The sequence below is a fragment of the Meriones unguiculatus genome, chromosome 20 (assembly GCF_030254825.1).
Source record: "Meriones unguiculatus strain TT.TT164.6M chromosome 20, Bangor_MerUng_6.1, whole genome shotgun sequence".
Taxonomy (NCBI): domain Eukaryota; kingdom Metazoa; phylum Chordata; class Mammalia; order Rodentia; family Muridae; genus Meriones; species Meriones unguiculatus.
The window spans coordinates 58,360,405-58,387,464 of NC_083367.1; the positions used below are offsets into that span (position 1 = coordinate 58,360,405).

A 27,060-nucleotide genomic window follows, 5' to 3' on the forward strand; every position below is an offset into this window, starting at 1 on the left:
GCGGGTTCCCAGCTTCCGGGTGGGCGTGTGGTGCCGGCGAGCTAGTGGCCGGTGGGGCGGCCGGAGGACAGGACCATGGAGAAGCTGCGGCGCGTCTTGAGCGGCCAGGACGAGGAGGAGCAAGGCCTGGCGGCGCAGGTAGCATCCCCGGCCGCGGCGACGGCGGGAGGGAGGGCCGCGAACCGCCGGCTAGGAGACGCCGCCGCGCGCTCGGGACTGCCTCGGCCTCTCCTGCTTCGCAGGGGCCTTTCTCGGGACCCTCCCCTGCTGCGGCCGTGTTCCGTGGTCCCGGCAGCGAGCTCGGAGGCACAGAGCCCGGGGGTCGGGCTGCCAGTGGCTAACCCAGGGATTCCATGGCTCAGCTTCACCCCGCTCTGTCTCTGAAGGTGTAATGATGAGATCAGGGCTGGGACCTCGACCTGAGTGGAGAGGGAAGCTCAGAGATGAAGCTGCACCGTGCTAAACGTCGCCTGTGAGGACAGCCCATCTTAGTAATGCATGCGTTTTATTAACAGAGCCCTTGTGTTTGCATGTGACCCAGGCAGGAGACATGATAAAGGCTTACTTCCTTCAGTAAGAGTTTGAAATAGGCAAACAGGAACTGCTTTGTATTTTGCGTGCTAGCACATTTTGCTGGGTCCTAGCACAGAGTTGGAACACTTGAACTTGAATTGTATTACACGAAGATCTTTTGTTTGTTCCTTTTTCATTTGCTGACTTTCTTCCTTGTTGGCAGGACTGTGAGCGAGTCTCTGTTAAGACAAGTGAAATCTATATTTGTGTATTGGTGGTGGTTTTTTCGTTTTGGAGACAAAGTCTCACTGTGTAGCTCTGGTTAGCATGGAACTACAGAGGTCCGACTGCCTCTGCCTCTTGAGAACTGAAATGTGTATTGTAATTGCAACACAAAGGCCTATATATATAGTAATAGTAACATCAGAATTAGCAGTATATCTGGCTTTCCGAGTTGCTTGATAGAAGCAACTGTTTCATGTTTCACTCTTTGCTCTAGATCTGTGCTGTAGCTGTTACCACATGTAGCCATTTAGATTTGAACGGATTAAAATTTAAATTTTATTTCTTTAGTTGCACATCACATTTTTAAGTGTTCAGTAGCATATGGTCAATGGGAATGTTGTTAGTGCTCTTTAAGTCATGGTGACAAGGAGGTGATCTTGTTCCTTGAAGCTGTTTCTGGAGGAGAGAAGAGCGGGTATTGAGAAAATTGATCAAAAATTGTATTGAGGGTCTGGTGGTGGTAGGCTGTAGGCTTGAAGTGGTTATTCACTCCAGCAGGTCTTTGGCACTATGGATGCAATAGTAGTGATCAACAGAGCCTCTCATGCAAAACATTTACATCTCAAACAAGGGAAGGTTAACAGAAAGCACTCAGTGCAGGTGGAAAGTCCCAGGGAACAGGTAGAGTGGGTCGGGAAGCTTAGGGTTGCCATACTACATAGGGTAGTTGGTCTCCCTGGTCCCACCCGGAGAGAGGGGCAGGTGCAGAGCGCTGAGAACAGTGTGGCCTGTGTGTGCTCGTCCAGTGAAGAGACCATGGTGATTGGAACAGAGGGAAAGTGGGATGAGTGAAGGAGACAGGCAGGCAGGAGGTGGGATTCTGGATCCTGTGGCAGCTCCTGGGCTGTGGAGAGGGTTTCCGTTTTATTGTGAGTGATTGGTGCTGTGTTAGTCACTTTCCTATCGCTGGCCACAGCACCTGGCAGAAACGGCTTAAGGAGGATGCACTGTGGTTCCCGATTTCAAAGGCTTTAGTCCATCATGATGGGGAATGTATGGGGGATAGTTCAGTTCTTGGGAGCAGGGATATGGCAGAGTCACAGCTCCAGGAAGGGGAGAAGACAGAAGTCAAGGACAAGATATAGCCCTCAAAGGGCCATCCCCTAGGGAGTGACTTCTGCCAAGTAAGCCTTACCATCTTCCAGAACCTCTCAAAGTAGTGCTCCCACCTGAGAGCAGAGGATGCTAACGCAAGCCTGTTCATGACGGGATTCTCAGCCATGTTGATTCAGGACGCCAGTTTTCTTACTCTTTTAAAATTCATTTTTACTTTATGTGTATAAATATTTTGCTTCCCAAGGATGAGAGGTGTGACATAGTGATGATGAACAGGGGTACAGAGTCACAGTGGCCTTGAAAGTAAGTAGGTGTCTCTGGGAAGAAGCACGGGCCAGGAGGGAAGAGTGCCTAGCCTGCTGCTTGTTCTACAGGATGTATGGGGAGAACACGTGCCCCTGGGAAGGCCGTAGCAGAAGGTGAGGGATGCTTAGAAGATGGTGAGGACCAGAAAGTTTGTGTGTAGAGTTCAGGGTGTTCTCAGATGTCGCTGCCGTGGCTTAGTGGGACTGGGAAGTGTCCTAAGCGGAGCTTATTGTACAGCAGGATGGAGTAGGTCCTCTGAGTTGATGGTTTTATGCTTGTCCACGAGCTTACTGAGGTGTCCTGGAGTTTGAGCTACTCCGTCCTGCTGCTGAGGGGCTTGAGGCCCAGGATTGTCTCAAAACTAGGGTTCTGGGCCCTACCTAGGTGCCTAGTGGGGCTTCCTAGGGGGAAAGGCCTGCACCAGGCCTCAGAGAACCCAATCCTGCTCTCCTACCACTGTGGCTCGTAGAGTTAAACCTTAGCTTCTCAGAGCTGTACTGACCTGGCCCCACCTCTTCGTACTACCTGCCAAGACTCACTGTGCATCCAGTATCTCAGCTCCCTCGGCTGAGTCTTCTCCTGTCTGTAGCACTTGGCAATTTTTTTTAGCAAAATCTTTTTTCCTGGAATGCTGCAACCTGGCTCCTCAAGTGGAGTCTGCACTTGAATGTTTTCAGAGACCAGTCCTATTCCTTGTTACTCTCCTGTTTGCTCTGGCAGCTGTTCTCACCATTGACTGCCTTTCCATTTGCACATGAGCACCACAAGGCTGAGCCCTGTCTGGCTGAACTGTATGTTCATAGACTTTGACCAGAAGTCTAAGAAGAGTTTATTTGAGGCTCACGGTTTCACAGGGTGAGTCCATGATCATCACAGGAGGGAACATGTCCACAGGCAGGTGGCCATGGCTCTGGAGCAGTAGCTTACAGCTCACATCTTGATACATAACCATGAGGCAAAGATAGCTAACTGGGAATGGCATGAGCTTCTGAAACCTCAACGTCCACCCCCCCAGTAACACACCTCTTCTAGCAAGGGCACCCCTCCTAGTCCTTCCCAGACAGTTCCACCAAATATTCAAAAGATGTGAAGCGATGGATGGACTGTTCTCATTCAAAACACCTTGGAAGCTGTGAGTTTCCACTGTTGCCGTTAGTTTTCTATGTTGTCAGTAGGTGGAGTTGTCTGCTCAGTGAGAAATGTTGACGCAGAAGTAGGAGGCTTGAGGAAGTTGTAATGTAGAAGCAGTGAGAGAAGAGAGGGTGGGAGAGAAGAGACACAGGGAGCTCAGGGAAACAGGCTTCATGCAGGGTGGGAGACCCAGAGTGGAGGCAGCATGCATACAGCTTTGGATGCTGTCTTGAAGCAGTATTCAGTGTGATTGCCACTGAAATGAAGGAAGCTGAGGTTCTGATCAGGGGCTTGTGTGACAGGTGAGGTAGCAGCTCCTAGGACATTTATTGTTGTCTTTGTTGTTTGTTTGTTTTTAAGATTGATTTACTTTTGTGTGTATGAATGTTTTGCCTACATGTATGTATATGCCCACTGAGGCCTGAAAAAGGCATCAGATACCCTGGAACTTGAATTAGGAATGGTTGTGACCGCCATGTGGGTGCTGGGACTTGAACTCTGGTCCAGTGCATCTGAAAGTTCTCTTAGCTGCTGAGCCATCTCTCCAGCCCCAAGATTAGGATTTTCAAGCAAGGCTTTCAGAGATGGTGTTAAGGTCATAACTGTATTCGTTTTTAACGTTCTTAACCTAGCTATCACACAAATAACAGACTTTTAAATATTTGTTTAATAATAAGCTTCACAATACAATAACTGAGCAGTTATTACTCTATTCTCAACTCTCTGAGCTAATTTGGCTTCCTCCCAGCTCACATTCCAGCAATACTTGCATTTTTTAGATGTGTTTATTTATTTTATATACAATGTTCTGTCTGCATGTACTCTGTACAACAGAAGAGGACACCAGATCTCATTATAGATGGTTGTGAGCCACCATGTGGTTGCTGGAAATTAAACTCAGGACCCCTGGAAGAGCAGCCAGTGCTCCTAACCTCTAAGCCATCTCTTCAGCCCAATACTTGCATTTTTTTTAGCTTTTCTGCTCTAGCTCCTCTCTCCTGATGTTTCCTGGACCTCTCCCATGGCTGAATCCCCTACTTCCTCCTCTAACTCCTCTTCCCCTGGCTGGCAGGAAGTTCAGCCCTATTCTCTTCCCTCCTCAGCGAATGGCTGTAAGCTGCTTTATTGGCATACTATGGGACAATTGGGGAGCGGTGTTTACACAACATTTGAGAAGGAGATCCTCAGAGCAGGAACTGCAACCAGTGAGGGGCACAGAAATAAGCATTTGAGTAACACAATAACCTTATGCATACAAGATGGAGTGATTGCAGGAAGGAAGAGGGCTCTGGCAGTAGGTCAGTTGGTGGAATGAAAGAGAAAAGCAGGATGGAGAGATGGCTCAGTGGTTAAGAACACCGGCTGCTCTTTCAGAGCACCTAGGTTCAAATCCCAGTACTCACATGGCAGCTCACAACCACCTATAATTCCAACTCTGAAGAGATCTGGCACTGTCACACAGACATGCGTGTAGGCAAAACACACAAAATAAAAATGATTTCCCGAAGAGAGAGGGGGGGAGGAAAAAGCCACTGGAGATGGGTTGAAGAACAGAAAGGATGGGCTGTCGGTGTTGACTGGTGAGATCATGCAAGACCCGCTCGCTGTGCGGGCTGCAGTTGGCCTTGTAGTTGGTCCAGAAGAGGACAAAGAAAACTGATCAGGGGCCCCTAGGGGCAAAGTGGCTTTTTACCCCATGAACTCCGGGAGCGAAGGAGCAAGCAGGCATGCTGCTCAGAGTGGTCTTGGACAGGGCCTTAGCCTTGCTGATCATTGTCTTTTTACATGCCAGTCATGTGGGGAGAAGATTAGAGGGAATGCAGAAAATAGAGCTTTTGCTAATTGAAAGGCACAGCACACATTCTCCTGAGGACTGGTGGTGTGGCCCTGGGCTTAGCCTGTCAATACACGTCAGAGGTGGCTTAATCGTGTGGTGGGCCCATTTGCTCTCAGTGCCTGTACTGAGGAGTTAGTGTCTGTGGTTTAGCTTTGGGTCCTGATTTCTTGCTGTGTCTTATCAGTGTCCTGGTCAAAGGCTTCACTGGTGAGTGTGATGACCAGAAGTCCTGGAGAAGAGAAAAAGTGGCTCTTATTTTGCAGGAACTTTGTTTCCTCTTGTGACACATTAAACAATTGGTGGTAGTTTGTGGAGTGGAGGTGGCAGTTGTGTATGAGTGTTTTCTGAGACTAAAGAAGTGACAGATGATGGGCTGCTCTTCTTGGCTAATAAAGAAGCTGTGGATACAGATGCTGCAGAGCTGGAAGGTTGGGTGAGAGGCTTTCTGCAAGCTTAAATATCGTGTCCCTCACAAGGTTTCTGTAACTACACACGTTGTAGGCTTGTGGACTCCATGTTTTTCGTGGGAGCAGTTGGTCATTACATTGCATTTTTAAGATCATCACATGGAAATAGTAGTAAGGGGAAGCCTACTATTGTACAAATAATTACATGTGCGTGTTGATGGGGAAAACTACGTGGGCCCTTGCAAAGGAACTGTTCTTTAGATTAGAAACAATGCAACAACTTAAGGTCTTAAGAAAGAGTAAAAATGGGTGTTTATTTTTTTTCTTTTTTCCACGAATTCTAATATTGCAGGATTGCACCAACCTTTAGAAGTCATGACTAGTGTCCGTCACCCTGTTTAACTTAGAGTGGAAATTGTTTGCATGTATGACAGAGCATGGTTCTGGTGCATGTGAGAGCAGAGTCTGAAAAATGAACCACTAAGTTATTTGTTAAGTGATGTACACACTTGGGGTCTTTTATTCTACGGTTAAAATACACACAGTGTGTAAATCCCTACAAAGAAGGGGCTTTGGGTGTCTGTAGGCTGTAAGGGGGTGGGTGGCATTGCTGGAGTCAGAGCGTCTCAGTTAAAGTGCACTGCATCGACGCTATGGATGTAAACATGGTGTGTTGCAAGGACAGAGGACTCACTGCTTGTCTGCTTTCCATGCTGCAGAAGGATTCCTGATGATCTGCTGAGGTAAGGAATGGTAACTGTAAGCTGATGCACAGGAATTCCTATTGCTGTCTCACACTGAAAACATCCTAAGCTAGTGGTCTTACTTTTTTTAAGTGTATATGTAGTGCCCATTAGAAACATAAATTTGGGGATAGAAACTCTTGTAAGTTTCTAGTTTCAGGCTTTGAACTTGCTGTATAGCTGAGGCTGGCTTTGAACTCATGATCTTCCTGTTTCTACTTCCCAAGTACTAGAAATATAGACGTGCATTACTGTGCCTGGCTAAATTTCTAGTTTCTTCAAATACTTATTGACAGTTTTTCACCTTGTTGGTAAGGTGAGTTTTAACAGTGTACTGGGACAATCTCGGAGTATTCATTGAATTATGACTATGTTCTAGATTATCATATTGTCCAAAGAATATAGGGTTTTCTACTTCCTACAAAAATTTGGGTAGAATTTATATGGCATATAAAAATGTTGGTCGATAATAATTTTTAAAAATTGTCTGCAAAGTTAGGAGTTATGCAGTGTTCTCAGAAGTTGGCTCTAAATGAACTGTTTGTAATGGAGGTTTCCAAGCGTGTGTGTGCTGCAGGTCCCTATGGCTGCCAACTCCGGTTTCCAGCCCAGAATTCTTGTTGCTATTTCTCTGTAAGTTGTACACATTCACCCCCACTGTGCCATCAGCCCACATTCAGGTATCACAGTGAATTTGCTGCCAGGCATGGGGGTATACACCTTTAATCCCAGCACTTGGAAGGCAGAGACAGGCAGATCTCTGAGTTCAAGGCTAGCCTGGTCTACATAGTGAGTTCCAGGAGAGCCAACACTACACAGAGAAGCACTGTCTGAAACAAAAGAAAACAGAATGCTTGCTTATATAATCTAGAGTCAGATTCATCCATGTGATCTAACATTCTCAATTGTCCCTCTTCCCTAAGGTCTTGGATGCCTCATCCCTCAGTTTCAACACCAGATTGAAGTGGTTTGTCATATGCTTTGTTGCTGGCGTTTTCTTTTCCATCCTTGTGAGTTAAGGCTTTGTTTAATAATATTATATTGTTCTTAACAAATAATATCATTTAGAACCAACAAAAGTAGCCTACTTTATCTAAATGTCTGTTAGATTATTTTGATGGAACACAGTGACCTGAAGTAAATGTGTAGTGATTGTTTAGAAACATTACAGAAAATAATATGGTGATTTGGGGAAAATGTTAAAATTGTATTTAGAACACCAGTTTGTGTTGAAACTGGACAATCAATAATTTAGTATTCTATTAAGCCTGTTTTAACTTGGCATTCAAATGAATACTCAGTTTTAGACCATGTGTGGAGACAGTTCTGCTACAGCACATTTATATACACTGACACAAGAGACTATAGTCCCACAGTTGTGTTTAAGCATGTATATTTCTTAGGATCAATTGCCATAGTAGCACTTTCAAATTTAAGGCTCTTAAGATCACATTGTTATTTAACTAACTATAATTTCTGCTTTAGGGAACTGGGTTGCTATGGCTTCCCAATGGCATAAAACTCTTTGCAGTGTTTTACACCCTTGGAAACATTGCTGCGTTGGCCAGGTGTGTGTGTACTTTGGCTTCTCAAAATGCCTTGTTTGCTGTTGCTACCAGATTTCCTTTCTAATAAGTCTTTGTAAGTAGCATGTTTTTGTTGATTGTTTATAATGTCAGTTCTGCAGCAGAACTTATGTTCATTCTGTAATAATGCAGTTGTATAACTGAGTACCAGGGATACCGAGTGGCCAGCAGTGCATTTGGGGAGCACAGAGGCCAGATCCCAGCCTGGGGTGTGCTCCAGAGCCCAGCTGTGTAGCTGCTACCTGCAGTCCTAGCTCTTGTGGAGTAGTTGTGTGAGAAAGCCTTCACAGGAAGCTAGAAACAGATCCGACAGTATTGGTGCATGCAGTGCAGAGAACTGAGGGTGGTGAGCAGAGGGACTAGGAACAGTTGGGTTTGGCTCTAGTTTCTTCTGAGACCGTTGCTGTGTCAGAATGAGTAGAATGTGGTAGTCCGGTCCGTTTGTGCTGCTTTTACAGTACCGCAGACAGTGAGAACAGATGTTTCTCTCACATTTCTGCAGGCTGGGGAATCCAACATCAGGGCCTCAGTTGTCTGCTGAGAGCTGCATTCTTGTCCCTGAGGGGTTGCATACTCTCCCATGTTTGGAGGGTCACCTTCAGGGCCTTGCTTCCACCCATCTGGGGATGGGAGGCAGTCTGTGACCTCTTCACCCCTTCACGCCATCATACCAATATCATGTTAAGGCCACAGCATGTCCTGGAATGTCCTTTCAAAATTAAGGGGGAAAAGCCCAAGCATGGTGGTCATGGGTTTAAAACCGGTACTCTGGAGGAGGATACAGAACAGTTGCAAAGTTGAGGCCAACCTGGGCTGTGGAGCAAGACCTTGTGTCAAAATGAAGATAAATAAGTACTCAGTACTCAGGAGAGTGATGCAGAATTGTGAGTTTATCTTGAGCTACATAGACTGTGTCTCAAAGTAACAGCAACAAATTAAGTTAGGAGGGAAAGCTCCCAGTTCAGGAAGATGAAAAAGGAGTGTGAAGTGTTTAAGGCTGACCTAGGCTTTGTCCCAGACAACAACAAAGACAACAGACGCAAACAGACGCACGGAAAAGTAAAGGAAGAAATAAAACAACTCACGCAGTTTATTTTTAGCAATTTTATTTTTGTATAGCCAGACACATCACTAGATCCATCTCTTGCTTTGTTTCAAATAGTACATGCTTTTTAATGGGACCTGTGAAGCAGCTGAAGAAAATGTTTGAAACAACAAGATTGCTTGCAACAATTATTATGCTTGTAAGTAAAGAATGTTAATTATATAAGCTTATTGAAGTCTTTGTTTCCAGTATTGCTGTGAGTACCTCCCACACTGTGTGTGTGTGTGTGTGTGTGTTTCTCTTAGGTAAAATAATAAGGCTGTGTGATTAAAGAGTTTGGCTTATACATGCTATCTAATATGATCGACTGTGCTGCTGGCTTCCTGTTACATATGTGTTTTATAGATGGGAGTAGTTAATGAAAATAGAGCTGGTTGTACTTCATTTTTAGACTCTATACCTGTTGGGATGTGTGCTCTTCAGAGGTAAGAAGAGAAGGTGATTACTTCTGAGTCCATCAGAACCTTCTTAGGAGAACTGGAATTATAATTTGTATGGCTTCTGTCTCTTCTGTTTGCTGACTTGGCTGATGTACCTTCTCAGTCCCTTCCTGTAGTGGGTTCTTACCCTGGATGTCACTTGGTGCTCTAGTGTGTGTCTAGAGGAGAGCAGAAAGCTTACACTACTCCCTCATGGCCCAAATCTTGGGGTATATGCATTGATGGGTCCAAGAACCAGGCTCACATCCCTCCTCCCATCTTTCCTCTCTTTTCTTGTCCACTTGTTCCTGAACATTGAATTCTTGAAACATTTGTGACACTTTAAGAATTTAAGTACCAGCTTCAGCTCATCTTTCTCTCTCTCTCCTTTCAGAGTAGCTTTTCAAACATAAGCAACCTCTATTAGTTTTTAGATACAGAATATTTAACTGTAGTTTGTCATTCTGTCAACTCAAACTCAGTTTGGCCTAAATTTATTTACTTATTTATTCATTTATCTGTTTGCTTATTTTTATTTTTTATTTTTGGTTTTGTGAGATAGGGTTTCTTTGTGTAGCCCTGACTGTCCTATAACTGGCTCTGTAAATCAGGCTGGCCTTGAATTCAGAGATCTGCCTGCATATTTTTCTCAGGTGCTAGGATTAAAGGTGTGAGCCACCACTGCCCAGCTCAGCTTAATTTTATTTTATTTTTTATGTCTTTATTCAACATCAGTTTTATTACCAAAGCTTAGTGGCTGAGTCTCCTAGATTCACCTATATGAGCACATGTATTTACACTTAACTTTATCTACTTCAGTAGGAAATCACGTTACACTTTTAAACTGCAGGAAACTTGTGTTTCTCTCATACTGTGCTTAGGATTGTTTTATTAAAAATATCTTCGCACTTACCGTTAGCTTTTTTGGTAACATACCTTTTATACATGTGTTCAGTTGAAGACTGTTAACATGCTGGAAGGATAAGGCATCTCTTCTGGGACCTGTCTGTACCTTGATAGGACTTGAGTCAGGATGTTTCCAGGAGAGTGTTGAATGTGAGCTGAGTTACTGCACAGTGATGGTGAAGACAGCCCACTGCCCCAGCGCAGACCAATGGCAGCCTTGAGGCAGTGGATAGAAGCTCTCTCTGGTTAGAGAGAGGAAAGCTGAGCCCTCAACAGGCCTCCCAAGCAATCCTGACCCCTGAGCTGACTATGGTCAGACTGGGATTACAACAGGCCTTCCTAGCTTACTCCCACTTGTGTTCTGCCTAGCCTGCCAGGTGACATGGCTGTGCAGCGTGCTCATGCAGTCTCTTGTGTGAAGCATTGTCCGTTGCTGTAAAGGGAGCATGGTGGAGCATGCTGAAGCTATTGGCACTGCCAGTCACAGCCCGTTGGCACTGTCGTGGGCATCAGCAAGGCAAAGGAGCGCCCTCTTGCTACTCTAAACTTTACTCTTCAGTCTTTTCTTTACTCAGCCAGCTTGTTATTTAGTGCTTCAGTTTACTGGGACAGGGGATAGTGCTGTCACAGTTTTTAAGGTGACAGAGTCCACTGTCTATAATTATATATATAGGATTATATAGAGAGAATTATTATTCTATAGTATGCTATCCAGGCAGATGAATGCATGAGAGTCTGCATTTTTGTTGGGTCCTTGGAGAACCTCAGATTCTCATTACCTCTTTCCTTCCCTTTAGTTGTGCCTCGTATTTACCCTGTGTGCTGCTCTGTGGGTAAGTTATATAGTCATACTGGCTTTCTGCTCTCTGTCCCCACTCTACTATCATCTTAGAATAGTGCAGAGGCCAGTTTCATAAAGCCCTCCAGAATGTCGATATCCTTGAAACAAGAGACATCCCATTGGCTAGATGTGAGGTGGAGTTTGCTGTCCACAGTGTATGCATTGATTGTTGTTAAGTGTAGGTCCCTGTGAGCACTCACAGGCTGATGTCAGTTGCTGCTCTGACAGCATCCTATACTGGCAAGAGCCATGACAAGGCCTGTGTCCTCTGCTTTGTCTGCTTCAGACTTTCTGTGTGCCTCAGGGTGAAGCAGCAGTGTGATAGGTCAGACCAGAGAGGAGATCCAGAGAACAAGCAGATCAAAAATAAGAATCTCCATCATAAAAGAATCTCCATCAGGGCCAGGTGATGTCTTTAGGCAGCGCTGTAGAGGCAGAGGCAGACAGATCTCTTGAGTTTGAGGCCAGCCTGGTCTACATGGTAACTTCCAGGCCAGCTAATGGCTCCATATGCATGCAGTTCTACCACAGTGCACATGTAAAGTCAGGGGACAACTTGCAAGAGTCAGTTCTCTGCTTCCACAGTGTGGGTGCCAGCGATTGGACTCAGGTTGTCAGGCTTGCCAAACAAGTGCCTTTACCCACAGATCCATGTTGTCCCCCTCCTCCCCTTTAAAGGTTAGGCGCTAGGCAGGTAGCTTAGTAATAGAGAGCACTTGTCCAGCTGGGGGCAGGTCCTGGATTTGATGTTCAACACTGCCTCCCCTCTTCCCCCAAAAGACTAGGGATTCTCAAGTCAGTTTCTTAGAGCATTGTAGGAACTTTATATTATCCCAGAAACCTGCAGGCATGATAGTGCATGCCTGTAATCTCAATATGTGAGAGTCTGAGGCAGAAGGATTGCTGAAAGTTCAAGGCTAGCCAGGACTGTGTAGCAAAAAAATCTCCAAAAAACAAAACAAAATCTTGAGAAGGAGCAAGGCAGTATAAGTAATTCTGTATGGAGGTTTGTTTGTTTGTTTGGGGTTTTTGTTTGTTTGTTTTTCAGAGCCAGGTTTTCTCTGTGTAGAAAACAGACAGTCCTTGGCTGTCCTGGACTCACTTTGTCTTCAAACTCAGAGATCCACCTGCCTCTGCCTCCCAGAGTGCTGGGATTACAGGCATGCAACATTGTGCCCAGCTCTGTATGGAGTTTTCTGGCTTTTCAAATGTTATTTCTAGGAAAAGTTACATCACTTTAAAGTTGTAACCTTAAAGAATTCCTATTTCCAGCCTTTGCACAACTGTAGTAGTCAATTAATGCTGTGTATTTTACAGTGTTTAAGGTAATAGAGACGGCATTGGAAAGGAAATATACTTTCATAGATGATGTTTAAGGCTTTTAAATACATAGGAATAAAATTAAATAACTAAACAGGGCTATCTATTTTAAAGGGTAGAACTGAGCCTAATGATAGTTTTATAGTCCTGAATATGTTGTTTGTTGCTAGTGGCGGAAGAAGGGGCTGGCGTTGCTCTTCTGCATATTGCAGTTCCTGTCGATGACCTGGTAAGTGTTGTTAAACCAGCTATAGAGTGAAAACCACCTGTGCTGTTGGAAGCATTGGCTAGATGCTGGAGAGCCCTACAAAGCTGGTAGTGGAATAGGGGGAGGCCATGCCTAAGAGCAGAGCCCTGCAAAGACTGATGGGGTGAGCCCCATTCCGGACAGTGCACCTCCCTGGCTCTTCTAGTGAGAGCCACGGTGGCAGGGTGCACCAGCCTTGGGGGTGGGCTACTGTGGAAGAGAACTGATCAGAAATGTAGACAAAGCCCCTTGACTTCTAATGAGGAAAATCATAGGTGAGCCTGAGGCTGTCAGGTACCCCAGGCGTCCAACCTGCTGCTGCTCTGTGCCCTCTTTGCAGTCCCACAGCTCCTCATCACACTCAGCCTCTGTTCACCTGCTGGACACTTGTCGGGTTGACCGTCCTGGCCGCCGCTCACCTCACTCCCTGTCAGGCGATGGAGCCAATTTCTCCTCTCCTGGTAGTTGCTGCCCTTCTTGATTTTGTTGCTCCAAGTCTTTGCCCTTGTCCGTCTCCCAGCTGGGCCTAGCTCTTCTTCTGGCTGTTTCCCTTTCCACTGGCAGGTGCCACACCCATGTGGTTCACACTCACCATGTGGTGTCAACTCTCACTGCAATGTGAAGGCGCACGGACTGTTCTCTAATGCTTTGGCTTTTGTGTAATGTGTCCTCAGCTGGCTTTTCTCTAGGAAGTTGTCACCAGTTCTTAGTGGTGTTGGTTTTTGCTGGAAGGATAGAGGGTAACTTCTGCACAAAGCTTCACCATTAGCATCAGAGCCGCTGCGTGTTTACTAAAACACAGATAGCAGCAGGGAGTGGAGCCCCATGAGAGAGGACCTAGGTCCATTCCCAGCACAACAGACAGCACACCCTACAAGCTGCTTGAGAAGCAGTCCTGTGATCCGGAGCCGTAGGTCTTGGAAGCTGGCATCTCTCCCAAGCTGCTGCTCGATGGCTGTTGTCTGAGCCTGAAGAGTCAGAGTTTGAGAAGCACACCTCTGTTCCACTGCCGAGATGGCAGCAGTCGTAGATGTGGCCGGGGGGAAGGGGGGAGGCTTGGTGTAGAGAAAGTGTCAACAGCCTTGACTCTCTGTTGCAGGTACAGTCTGTCCTACATCCCATATGCAAGGTGAGCTCTGAATTCCATTGTACTCCTTCTGGACATGAGTTTAAATAATGTTCACATTAAGAGATTCATGGCTGGGCATGGTGGCACAGTTTGTGAGTTCAAGGCCCGTCTTCTACATAGTGAGTACTAGGCCAGTCAGGCCTACATAGTGAGAGCCTGTCACAACAACAAAATGTATAGGAGGCTTTTCCGTTAACTTTGACTTAGTTGCTTTAAGAGAGTTACTTTTCAGAACGAGTAAAAGCTTGGCGGGTAAACTGCCTTCAGGTGATCGTCCTGATGCACAAAGCAGCTGGAGTGCTGCATACTCCTGCCTTGCTGTGTGAACACTGTCAGGGTATTTGAATAGAAAGCCGCATCTTTCTGTTGAGTCTGTTGAGTAAGAAGCAGAGACTCCAGCAAGGATAATTCTATTTGGAAAATAATGGGGGAAGTTATGGGGAATCAAAGCATAGTACATCAATGTTCTCAGCTAGCAGAAAGCTCACTGGTCTGCCGGTGGGGGGCCAGGTGTGATAGTTAAACATCCTAAGCCGCAGAAGCCATTGTATTCTGCCTTGCTTTCTCTTTGTGCTTTTCAGAGGAATGTAGTGATTTAGTCATAGAAGAAAAACATGACTTAATTACAACCTTAAACCTGATAGATTTAGAATCAACAATTCTGGTGAGGTAGGGCTCTGTCTCTTTGTAATTTGGAGACACTTTATATATATATATATATATATATATATATATATATATATATATTTTTTTTTTTTTTAAGCAAAATTGTATACCTAATGTGAACAATAGAAGAAATTCTGCTTTTATTCCATTTCTCATTATGAGTGATTATTTTTGACAAGCACATAAAAAGAGAAGAAGCAAAGCAGTGGGGACTACAGGGTGGTGGCTCTGGAACAAGAGTGCAAAGGTAATTAATTTACAGAGCTGGAGTAGCTGGGCTCAGTTAGGAGGATTCCAGTGTTCCTCAGTGTGGAGGGAAGGTCAGAGCGACACACTGTCCTTTCATATCCAAGTCGAGGCTCTGAAGGCAGCACAGCTGCTAGAAGATGACCGTGTGCTACATAAGTTAAGGCTCCTGGATTGGAGAGCAGCAGGCCGCATGTACAGTGCATTTCAAATTTTATTAGTGGGCATTTTAACAGTAAGTGTTTGTTTGTTGTTTTGATTTTTAATTTTAAGCAAACTTAGAGAAAATGTGAAGGCTGAGCAAAGTTTGTCACATGGTTTTGGGAATTCTTAGGATGCAGTGGTAAATATTTTACTTTAAAAATCAGATTCACTACTTCCTGGACGTGGAACAGGCAGCTTTGCTCATACTTTCCCACCATGATGGCCAGCCCCTCTCTGGGCAAATCCAAACCTGGAGGGTCCTAAGACAGAGTCTGTGTGTAAACTGGTAAATAACCAGGACAAAGACTGAGATAGCCAGATTCCACAGAGGAGAGCACAGGCGAAGCTTGCTGTCCTTAACCCTGTAACACTCTAGAAACACTGTAACCAAAGAAGCTTCAGGAAGACAGGGCTTTCTTGCCTTAATTTCCCTTATGTCCACCACTGAGAGAAGTCGGACAGGAACTCGGGCAGGAACATGAAGCAGAGATCATGGAGGACACTGCTTGCTGTCTTGCTCAGGGGCTTAGGCCTAGCCACTGTACTGTAAGGCTCAGGAGCATTTCCCAGGGCCCGGCACTATCCACAGTGGGCTGAGGCCTCCTGATTCAGTTAGTAACCAAAACAGCCCCCACAGATATGCCCACAGGCCCGTGTGAGCCAGCGGTGCTCATCTCCAGTTGCACCCGATTTCCTGCAAGTGGCAGGATTCTGTTCTTGTCTGGCTGAATAAAGTTTCATTGTGGAGCTAGATAGATAGCTCAGGAACACTGGCTGCTCTTCTGGAGGACCAGATCATCCATGTCAGGTGGCTCAATACTGCCTGTAGTCCCATCCCCAGCTGCAAGGGATCTGTTTGCTTTTCTGGACTCCCTAGACACCTACACTCATGGCAGACACTCACACAGACACACACACAACATAACACATACACAAAATAAAATTAATCTTAAATATATATACATTTTTTTCATTCACACCCACTGTTGGACTTGTAGGCTAAGTCCATAGGTTGGCTGTTGTGACCATTAAACATGGGGAAGCAAGTTTAAAAAAATCCATTAATTCTTCTAAAAACTTAATTCCTAGATTGTTTTGTTATTGAGATTCATTTCTTTTACAAAAGTCAGGGTTATATGCTAGTAAAAATTCCCATAATAAATACCACTTCAAAACTTAGCAAGAATACTTTAAAAGCACTTACAAATATTCTGAGTGCTTCCCAATAAAGCTTTGGTTCCTCAGAAACTGTGCCAGAGTCGCAGCCGGGCTTGGAAAGTTGCTAGTGAGTGCAGGGTCTCCCCTGATGCCCTGCACACTGCTCATGATGTGTCCGTTCACATGCTTGCTTTCTCTCTCCCTCAGGGATGCGGTGCTCAAGTGCTGCTCCTCACTCCTCAGTTAAGGCGGCCTCTGCCCCGGAGAAATGCTTGGGGATGGTGCTGATGCTAGCCTGGCCCAGCCATCATCCCCAGCCATCATCCCAGAGACTGCAGCAGCCTCAGCCCGTGCCATGTACTGGTGAACCGCACTTGTGTAGCGCTCCGATCCCTGCCCATTAACCTGTTCTTCCAAAGACAAGGAGATCAAAATCATTGCCACCTGTAAATAATTTTTACTCAGTTTTTAATCTTTACAAACAGCTTTTGAAATGTGAATATTTAAGGTATAAACCTGTATTGTAAGGTTATATCCAACATATTTGGCTTTTTAAATGGTATACAATTTTAAAAGATTTTTTTAACTTTAAAAATGTGAAACTTTATATACTTTAAGCCTAAAATTACTTATTACATGTAATAAAAATAATATATGTATTTTACAGTTTTGAAATAAACCACTCTTGGAAATGTAACATTTTCTGGATCAACTTTATAATACAGTAGCTTAGCTGAAAGAAATTCATCTCCGGCTCTGTATAAGTTGAAGCCTCCGCTTCAGTGACAGGACTGGGTGTGAAAAGGAAACCAGGAACTGGAAACCAGCTGGCAGAAATCCACACTCTTAATCCCAGCTCTTGAGAGGCAGAGGCAGGTGGGTTTCTTGAGTTCAAGACCAGCCAGAGCTACAAGTGAGGCTCTGTTTTAAAACAAAACAAACAGAAAAACCCACCTACCCAAAAAGTGGCTTAAGGAGGGATGTGTTGGGGCCACTGGTCAGAGGTGGCCCCAGAGGTGACAAGGACAGTATACCACTTTCATCCCAGGGTAGAGATAGGGGATGAGGAGGAAGAGGTTTTGCTATCACAGGATGGGAGGTGGCTTCGGAGGGCAGCAGCATATGTGACTGGGAACTGACTCCTTCGGGTCCCCACAGGCTGACAGTAGCCTAAGCAGTGCCAGCAGGAGTACATTTGTGGGGACAGGGTAAGTAGCCACACACCAGAAGGTGTGGCTGAGGCAGGTGCAAAATAAGAGGGAAGGCATCCTCAGTGGTGTGCTGGAAGAACCACTCTTGTGTCATTGGCTTGGTGAGTGGGACAATAGAGGTGTCATAGAGATGAGCTATAAGGGCAGGGTGGAGGAGGCTGGGCCATTGTGGACAGTTCACACTGCTCAGTGTGTCAAAAAACAGAAATGGTGGGAGGGGACAGGCAACTGGGGACACACTGAAAACTGTGGACTTCGAGGCTGGAGAGATGCCTGGTTGAGAACATGGTGGCTCATAACCATTGTTAACTCCAGTTTTGGGGGCTCTGAGCCCCTCCAGAGGAACCACATGCACATGGCGGCCAGATACACATGAAGGCAAAACAGTGATATACAAAACAGTGATATACATAAAAATAAATCTTTAAAATAAACCTGCATGTTGAGGGTTCCGCCTGCCTACCCTGGAGTCTCTTTGGAGCTATGCTCCACCCTGGTGCCGGGTAAGAACACAGATGTCCCTTCCCTACAGAGGCTCTGGATGGCATGACAAAATGTGGGATTTACAGAGGTTCCATCCTGTGGCAGGTGTGCCGTGCTGCTGGGCTCAGCTACACCTACTGAGAGGAGCAGAGTGGAGACAGAAACACTGAAGGCAAGTCGTGACAATTCACTTGACAGTAGTGAAGAAAAGAGCGTGGATTTCAGTCATGCGCCATGCTCCCTACAGGTGCCTGGCTCTTCTGAAGTGTCCTTCCTGTCCAGTTGGCCAGATTCTAGGAGAGGTGGGAAGCCCTACTGTGCAGTTTACAGTGCCAATCCTTTGACTCACCTGGTTCTGTTTCCCTGGATGTCATTTTGCTGCAGGAGCCATACCTTCTGTAGAAAGCAGAATTTTGGTTCTAGTGTAGCCAGTCCTAAGGAAGTGGTCTTTTAGGAATCTGGGAGAGAAAAACAGGGCCATTTGGAAAAGCTGAATCCAGGTAGCCTAACCAGCAGACCCTGGAGTTCTTCCTGTGCAAGAATCGGGGTGCCTTGCAGAAAGTAACACTCTCAGGGGATGCAGTGCTGGGACAGGCCCCAGGGCAACATGAGCAACCTGGGTTGTCTACCGTGGGGTGCAGAGTGGCATAAGGGTGGAGAAGTAGGTTCCTGAATCCACTAATGTGGAGAGAGGCATGGAGAGCATGCCTTTGTGGAAGCTGAGGGCTTCCCAGATAGGATGGGGCCCACTGAGGTGGGGTGGTGCTGGAGAGGATTCAAAGTTGGGGCGCACAGGCGCTGAATCACAGCGGGGCATGGGGCAACCTGGCACGTTTGGTGTGTGGGGCAGGCAGTTACCGGTGGGGCCCCAGATCACTGATACTCCAGTAGATCCAGCCTACCCTCCCATTTTCAGCCCAGACCTGCAGGATAGTTTGGAGGGCTGCTGGCGGGGGGGACGGAGGACAGGCTGGTTTTGAGTCCTCCGTGGAAGGGAGGGGACAGGTTGGCTGTCATGGGAAGTGTGCAGCTGTTGTGGTGTGGACATTGCAAGGCAGGCTATGAGATGATGCTGTTAGCACCACACCTATCCACAGCTTAGGCGACAGCCTTACTCAGCCTCAGTCTTGTTTCCTCATCTCAGAGAGCTGTAGTAAGTTAGGCTGGCGACTTCAGAAGATGGCTCACAGGAATGAATGGCTGATGGCGCCTGCTAGGTGGCACTCAGTACACAGACCATTCAAAAAGGATCCAGACATCTGTGGGAGAAGCCTGCAGTAAAGAGCAGAGAAAGCTCTTGCCTTACTACAGAGCCTGGAATGTAATGCCCTGATGTCTGAGTGCTCCCCGGATGAGTCAGTGTGAGACAGTGGAGCATTAACACACCAGCGGCAGATGACAGGCTTAGTTAATGTGTCTTGTGGCAGCTTCTCATCCTGGGCCACCAAGGGTGATGTCAGCGTCAGGAACTGGGGGTATGCAGCCTGGGGTCCTGTGGCAGCTTCAGTTTCCAGCAGCCAGAAGAGTTGGGCTGGCAGGATCCTGGAGCCTGACCAGTCCCAGGGTGGGGCAGATGCAAGCCTCTACTGGCCTGTTTGCAAGCTGCTTTGTCTTCTACACTGGTGTGGCCTCAGCAAACACAAACTTTGCTCTCCTCTTCCCTTCAAATGCTGCTGAAGCCAGCTCTTGGAAGTATAAAAGTTTCAGGAAAAATGTCTGTGAGGTCACTTGGCCTATTAGTGTTTATTCTAATCTACTGCTGGTGCTGAATTTTCCTGGCTCCACTGAGAGCAGAGTGTGTTAGGATGGCTGGTGATGTTAGCATGGGCTTCCATCCCACCCAGACCCGCAGTGCCACTGTCCCTGGCCCTCATGGAAATGACTTAAGAGACTGCCTAAAACTGGGGCCAAGGGGTAACATTCGTGTTAAATTTAATACATAACAGAATGAATGGAAATTGTAGGAGAGTGTTGCAACTGAATGGGCTTTTCGTGTCTTAAAATCCAGTTTTAGTTTAGGTTAGATTTTTGACTATTTAAAATAAAATATGAAATGGAGCTGGAGAGATAGCTCAGTGGGTAGAGCCCTTATTTGTGCAAGCATGAGGAGTCCATTTTGGTTCCTCAGCACCCACATAGCCAGTGCTCCCCAAGACAGGATCGCTGGGGCAAGCCACCAAAATAGACTGGCCAGGTTTGGAGATAGAACCTAGCTCAGTAAATAAAGCGGAGAGCAACTGAGGAAGACACCTGACAGCAACCTCTGGCCTACACCCGCACACAAACGTGTGCCCACACACACGCAAGCACGCATACACACACATGAAAAAAAAAAACAGTTGAGTCATTAGGGTATAGGATAGCTAGGAAGGCAATGTATCGAGATGTTTTGCAGTTTTTCCAGATGTGCGTTTAAGTGTGATATGCCTTAGTGAAACCAAGAAATCATGAGAACAGTGGTCACCTGGCTGCTGCCTGACTTGCCCGCAGCTGACTGACTTCTGGTGGAGTTGTGAGCAAGTGGCCTGGAAGGTGTTCCCACGTCTGTAGCTCTTCCGGGAGCTGGACCGTCACTGTAGCTGGTGCCTTTCTCCAGGCAGTTCACATGTTTGAGAGCCGCCGACCAGGACAATGGGACCTGTATGCCATCACTATACCCTTCCTGAAAATAGCATTAAGGCTGTGTCACTACGATGCTATTATATTTGAAATCTGAAAACCAGGTTAATTTAATTTTATGATGAAATGAGAACACACCTGGACAGAACCAAATGTTTGGGCCTGCTGACTTGAGCTTTCTATCAATGGCTTATTCAGGACAGTAAGTTCAGTGAGTGTGAGGTCACTCTTACTTTGCGGTGATAAAGCACCATGACGGAAGCAACTTATGAAAGGAAGCTTATGGTTCCGGAAGGATCCAGAAAGTTGGAGCTTTTGTTGGCAGAGCCAGAGCACGGCAACAGGAACAACTGAGAGCCCAAACCACAAACCATAGCATGGGGCAGAGAGCACTAGCTCTGAAATGGTGTGAGTCTTTTGAAACCTCGGAGTTCCCACCCAGGGATATCCTCCAACACCACCACACCCCAGATTCTTAATCTGCCTCTGCCTGGGACCAGGTATTCATATATGAGTCCACGGAGGACATTTTCACTTAGATCACAACATGTAGAAAACATTGTCAGCCCTTTTGGTGTGTGTGTGTGTGTGTGTGTGTGTGTGTGTGTGTGTGTGTGCTGTATGACAAGGTTGGGTGTCTCCCTCCGTCACTCCACATTATATGAAATTCTAAGTAAGTTATGAATGTTAGTAAAATTCTATAAAGAGTACTTGTCAACTGATCACTTCAAGGCACCATGCATCTCCCTTTTAAAAACGTGCTTTAAATTGCTTTTGCATTTACTTACTTTTGTGTTTGTCTGTGCCCCACCACAGTGCATGTGCGGAGCTCAGAGAGCACCTCACAGGAGTCAGTTCTTTTCTTCCATCAAGTGGGATTCCAGGAATCAAACCCAGGGCATCCAGCTTGGCAGCAAGTGCCTTTATCCGATGAGCCATCTTGCCAGCTCCTGTATCTCCTGTTTGAAAGTCCAACTTGATCACCTTCACTTAGGGTGACCTTCCTTGCTCCAGCTGTCACTTGCCATCCACTCCCACCAAATGGAATGTGTAACGGATTCTGTGAGAGCCAGCATGATGACTGAGTCAGCGGTAGATGCTCCCATGCCTCTCCCAAGTGCCCCTGCTCTTCCTAACTTCTTAGAAGAGGCAGAGGGAGATGGACAGGTGGACAGGAGGCAGAGGGAGGAGAACAGGTGGACAAGAGGCAGAGACAGACGGACAGACAAGAGCAGGGGGAGGAGGACGGGTGGACGAGAGGCAGAGGAAGACAGACAGGTGGAGAAGTGACAGAGGGAGGCAGGTGGACAATTGTTGCAGATGGGTACATGCTGCTCCCAGTGTCAGCAGAGAGCAAGCTCCTCCTCCTGGGTCAGATCACCTGAGATACAAGAGTGCTGTCCCTTCCCTGAGGCCATGTCTACACCGAGGCTTCCTGCCTCCACTCCTCCTGGGCTCTCAGGGAACAGAAATGCTTCCCCGGTTGCAGGTTCCTGGGCCAGACCAAGTTGCTGAGGTGACATGGAACATCCCAGCTCCTATCTAGTCCAGGCCACCTCAGCTGTCAGCCTGGTGATGCGATTCACTTGCTCCTCTGGGCTTTCACATGGTTGGAGGTGGGGTTCACTTAAGCTAGTTCCCCAGCCAACAGACCAGAACCTTCCTTGTCTTTAGTCTAACAGCCCCGTCTGGCTTTGGATTTGCACTTGGTGCTGTCCTGTCTCATTGCATTTGTCGCCTCCGGAAGCCCCACTCCTCAGTAGAATGGGCGAGGTAATAATACAGACTTACTGTAGTATGTGTCACTTCTTAAAGTTATGACACTGCCTGCCACCCCCACCTCCGACCTTCAGCACAAACACTGAACACCTGAAGCCTCAGGAAGCCATCTGAACACACAGACCGGAAACAGTGGGCCCCAGACATTGCACATTTTCACCGACACACAGGACATCTGGCCTCCAGCTGTTGGTTGGTTTTCCTCCAGAGTTGACCTCCCGAGCCCTATCTACAGAAATGTCTCCTGACCCTTCCCCCTATTTTTGAACCTTCAGCCACTGCTTGCATACGCATCCCCACAACTTCCTAGAAACTCGAACCTTGAATAAGAACACAAGCAAGCTTTCAGTGTCTTGGGAGCCAAGCTGCCTGAGCTCACGGGCAGAGGCCACTGCCCTGGGTACCCTGCCAGGGGCCTGCTGTGAATGGGAGAGCTTTCTGGAAGCTAGCTGCTTTTGCATAGAGAGAGTATTACACAGAAATGCCTGTGGTGGCTGGGGGGCCTGTGCCAACCTCCCTGCCAACCTGATGAGGAATGCTTCCGCCACCCAAGTTTCCTTGGCTACCCTGGGCACTGAGTGTCCAGTTGCCGCTGAAAAGAACTAACAAGAGGAGGGGTGGGAGTGACTGTTGGCCCAGGATGCACAGGCTTGCCTCTTTCCCATGTCTTCTCCACTCACCCTGGGCCGGAGCTGTTCGTTGTGATGGGAGTAGTCTACTGAAGTCAAGAGGTTTGATGCTCCCCTCTCCGTGCGCTGGCGCTGCCCGGTAAAATGCTTGACTTTTGGGTGCCTTGCTTTGTAACTGTTGGGTTGGCGACTTATCGGACCTTTCGGGATTGTGGTTATGTCTCCATGTATTTACACCGAGAAAATGAGCTGAGGTAAAGACTGGCTCCTCTCGTGTTAAAACAGAACCGTGTCTAATATTTCCTGTGTTGCTATTATATAACAAAGTGTCTCGCCTGTTCATAGATAACAAATGGCTTTTGTGTGTAAACAACCCCTAAGGAGTGGCATCAACAGTGTCAGTGAAACCAAGGTAGCACCCGATTGGCCCCGCCTGCTTTCGGCTGCTTGCCTTAGATTGCAGACTGGCTCGAAATTTCTCTCCCGTGTCAGGAAGAGGATTTTCTGTCTAACGGGCAGTGCTCCACCAGTGACCTGGTGCCATAGGCTCCCTTGAGACCTAGCTCCCGGTTTCTGATGGACTAACCCTTCAGTTCGCGGGCCATGGGAGAACGGGAGAGGGGAGCCTCGGGGCACCGCGTGCCAGCTCCCACCCCTAAGGCTGCCGGGCACTTTGTTTCCAGCATTCAGCTGTGGCGACGGCAGCCCGGCACAACCCGGGACTTGGCAAGCCCTTGCTAGCGCGCGCGCTCCTCCTCCTGCTGCCCGCCCGGCCCAGCCCGGCGGAGGTGCGAACCGGGCGACATCCAGATTCGCCAGCACTGGGGTCGGCTGGTGGTGGCGGCGCCCACGGGGCCCAGCTCGGACCACACAGTTAGAGGGAGCTCCCGGGGCTGCCAAAGCGAAGAAGGGGGCGGGACGCGCCTTCCCTTGAAGCCGCCGGGCTTAGGCTGGAGCTGGGAGGGGGCGTGAGATGCTGCGGCTGCTGGCAGGTGGGTGTGCGGGGACCGCGCGCGGCGACCAGCAACAGATGGGGAGACGCAGGGGGTCGCTGGGCCTGTGGGGCGGCTCCGCGCGCGGTTACTGAGACCCGCCCCTCTCCTTCCAGGACACTGATGATCCGCTTGCTCGGCAGCGTCATGTCATTCACGCCTATGCCGCCGCCGCCGCCACCGCCGCCGCCGCCACCGCCGTCCGCCCGAGCCGCGGGGGGCCCCGCCGCGCGCCAGCTATCCCGTAGGCCCTGCGCGCAGCCAGCGCCCTCTCCCGCCGCCGCCGCCACCGCCGGGGAGAAGAAGAGGCAGCCCGAGATGCTGCTCTCCAGCTCCTGGCCCTCCGCCACCTTGAAGAGGCCGCCGGCCCGGCGCGGCCCCGGCCTCGGTCCGGGCACCCCGCAACCACCGACCTCCGCGCGCGTCCCGCCCCAGCCCTCTCCGGGCCGTGGGGGGACGCCGGCCACGTGCTCCGCGCCCAGGCGGGTGGCCTGCAGCCACAGCTCCTCCGCAGGAGCCACCGCCGCTGGGACCTCCGCCGGGCCGGGGGCCGGGCCTGACGACGCTGCTCGCTTCTCTTTGAGCCTCACCCCGGAAGCCATCCTGGTCATCCAGAGGCGCCACCTCGAGAAGCAGTTGCTGGCGCGACCCCGCAGGCCCTTCCCCACGCCTTCGGCCGACCCCCGGCGCCCACTGGTCCCCTGTCCCCGGACCAGGTCCTCGACCCTGCGGAAGGGCAGTTCCACCAGCGTCCCCGACGCGCCTCTGGCTGTAGCTGTCAGCAGCCGCCCTCCCCGGGCCTCGCTGCTGCCAGGAGGGCTGCAGGCCACTCTGCCCAACCCGCGCACCTCCGGCCTGCGCCCAGTGCTCAAGGTGTCGCTGCTCAACGAGAAGCACAAGTACGACGACGAGGAGTACGAGGAGGAGGTGGAGGTGGTGGACGAGGGCCTGGTGCGCAAGTGCACCGAGTGGCTGCGCGGGGTGGAATCGGCAGCCGCTGCGAGGGGCCGCACTGGGCATCTGGACACGCTGCCGCACCTGAGCACGCTGTGAGCCTCAGCGGCCTGGTGGAACGCCGCCTGGCTTGAGGCTCACCACCGCCTCCTGCGTTCCTGGCCCACCTGGGCTCTTGCGAACCAGGTAGGCCAGTGAGGGACAGGACTGTTGCCTGGAACCTTCCCCAGGTGTGCTGTGCCTGGTCATGAGGGACCCACGGCCTTTTCCAACGGCCGCCACCCACCTCCTGTGCATCATCAGCCGGCCTGACTTCAAAGGCTGTCATCTTCCTGCTCCTCCGTGGGGAGGAAGGACCGGCCTGCGAAATGCCTTCTAACTTCCCACCCTAAGGAGTGGTCCCAAAGGCCCCCCCCCGGCCCCAGGTGGCATCCCACTTCCTGGGGACTCTGCAAGCCTGTGGCCACTGAGGGTGTTGCAGGGCTGAGACATGGTGCTACATTTATGATTTGTTTCCTTCCAAATCAGAAAGACGGTGGGTGCTGGCAAGCCTAGAAACTCTGGTTAACTTGTAATCCAGCAAACTCTGTGAGTGAGCTCCAGGGGAACAGGGCTCTGACAATGCTGGTGGACTTGCGCTCCGCCTGCCAGCTATGTACTCAGCCGTCACACACACACACACACACGCACACGACACCACTCCCCTGGCAATGCACAAGCACACTCATGCTCGCAACTACACCCGCACTTTCCCTCTAGCAGGCACACAGTCACCCACACGTGCCCACGATAACACAGGCACAGACACTCTCCCATTCGTGCACATTTGTGGCCACACACAAGCAGTCACAGCTACACACTGTGTCTCCAGGAGCTCTCTAGAGTTGTTTCCAAGAGCTGAGTCAAGGTGGGGACAGGAGTCAGACTTGGCGTGTGCTTAGGGCGCAGTTTTTATTTGAGGGCGCAGCAATGTCTCCTACGCTAGCTAGGGAAGGAGCTTCTCAGCATAGAGAAGGAAATGGGGAGGGGGTAAGAGCAGGGCAGAGCAGCTCTGCCCACTGGAGCAGTTTGACAGGAAAGCAGGGCCTACCTGTGGGTGACGAGGCAAAACACGTCTTTGATTACTGTGAAGATTGAAGGTTAGTGACAGAGGGGTTCTGTGAGCTGTAAATAGTGACTTTAAAAAATTCTATTTATTATGTGAATGAAGGGTGAAACTCTTGTCTCTTAGTAGCCATGCCCTTCCCATTAACTGGAGGATGATTCTTTTGTATTTCTTCTGTGCCTGAGTGGACTTAACCCCAAGGACGAGAAGGAAGTGTTTATTCTAATCAGATAAGGTTGGCTATAGAATTGTAATGCATTACCTCAATTTTTTTTTACTTATCTTATGCAAGTCAATAACCAGTTTAATGTTTATCTCGTTAGACTTTAATGTGTCAATTCTTAATTGTATTTTAAATCAAAGCCTTACAGTTAAAAAAAAACAATTATATATTTTCCTTGTAGAGATCTTTGTGCTTTCTCTTTGTGTGTGTGTATCTGTCTGTCTCTCTCCTCTCTTTCATTCTTGGCACAAGCTTTGTCAAACATAAGGCCTTAGCTCAGAGGGAGCTACATCAGCCAGCAGATCAGTTTAAAAAAAAAAAAAAGCTACTTATTGATTTTAAATGGTTAACACCAAAGGGGCAAAATTAGCAACCCTGGGGGGTTGAATGGAGGACTTTCTCTCTGGCCTGGGTAGAAAGGGCTGTTTCTCCAGGCAGGACAGGTGGAGAGGGCACCGCCTCTGCCCTGGCACAGCATGGCCTCCTCTCCTCCGCACTCAGTGTAAACACAGTACTTAAGATGCTCTCAGTACTTAAGACCTCCCTGCTCTCAGCTGTCTCGGGAGTTGCCTAGAGGAGTGGCCTCTTGGGAAGGCTTCCTCCTTCTTGGTCCATCATCTCTGCCTGCAATTTATAGCAAAATAATAGCACTCTGCCCATCCCTGCCCGTCTGCTTTGATTTTCCTTCCTCGCTGTCTCCTCCAGGCAGCCCTCTCCCACCTCCCTTTCTAACTAGCCTCAGTACAGAGCTCTGTTTCCTGGTTGGCTACTCACAGGGGCTTGTGTACCTGGTTCTCTAGAGACGGGGGCATGTTTATGCTGGGTGGTCTATGGCTCTCCTTGAGAAAAGGAAAGCCTGCACGTGGTTCGTGAGGTCTCGTCATCATTGTTGACATTCTGAGGACATTTTCTAGTCACTGTGCTGCAATTTCTTAATGTTTAAATAAAAGAGGAATCGGA

General features: G+C 48.4%; 2 protein-coding genes across 6 annotated transcripts; both read left to right on the forward strand.

Moving 5' to 3' along the window:
• On the forward strand, positions 1-16,802 carry Sft2d1 (SFT2 domain containing 1). Its single transcript, XM_021662560.2, has 8 exons — positions 1-138; positions 7,202-7,288; positions 7,764-7,846; positions 9,027-9,108; positions 11,092-11,127; positions 12,626-12,684; positions 13,802-13,831; positions 16,313-16,802. Exons 1-8 carry the CDS (start codon positions 76-78, stop codon positions 16,350-16,352), a joined length of 480 nt encoding a protein of 159 aa, XP_021518235.1. The 5' UTR covers positions 1-75; the 3' UTR covers positions 16,353-16,802.
• Prr18 (proline rich 18) lies at positions 5-27,060 on the forward strand. Of its 5 annotated transcripts, none has more exons than XM_060373362.1 (2): positions 5-138; positions 23,935-27,060. In XM_060373362.1, the coding sequence occupies exon 2, from the start codon at positions 23,942-23,944 to the stop codon at positions 24,869-24,871; it is 930 nt and encodes a 309-aa protein (XP_060229345.1). In that variant the 5' UTR covers positions 5-138; positions 23,935-23,941; the 3' UTR covers positions 24,872-27,060. The 5 variants fall into 5 exon arrangements, with proteins under 5 accessions (XP_060229345.1, XP_060229347.1, XP_021518231.2 ...); XM_060373364.1 differs by lacking the exon at positions 5-138 and adding an exon at positions 22,564-22,928; XM_021662556.2 differs by lacking the exon at positions 5-138 and adding an exon at positions 22,567-22,965.

Excerpts from the sequence above, each read along its gene's own strand:
- Sft2d1 (XM_021662560.2), top strand. The coding sequence starts at position 76 with ATGGAGAAGCTGCGGCGCGTCTTGAGCGGCCAGGACGAGGAGGAGCAA. Across the intron at positions 7,289-7,763 it reads GCGTTTTCTTTTCCATCCTT|GGAACTGGGTTGCTATGGCT; the intron begins GTGAGTTAAGGC and ends TTTCTGCTTTAG. Across the intron at positions 9,109-11,091 it reads TTGCAACAATTATTATGCTT|TTGTGCCTCGTATTTACCCT; the intron begins GTAAGTAAAGAA and ends CCTTCCCTTTAG.
- Prr18 (XM_021662556.2), top strand. The coding sequence starts at position 22,733 with ATGCTTCCGCCACCCAAGTTTCCTTGGCTACCCTGGGCACTGAGTGTC. Across the intron at positions 22,966-23,934 it reads CCGTGCGCTGGCGCTGCCCG|GACACTGATGATCCGCTTGC; the intron begins GTAAAATGCTTG and ends CTCTCCTTCCAG.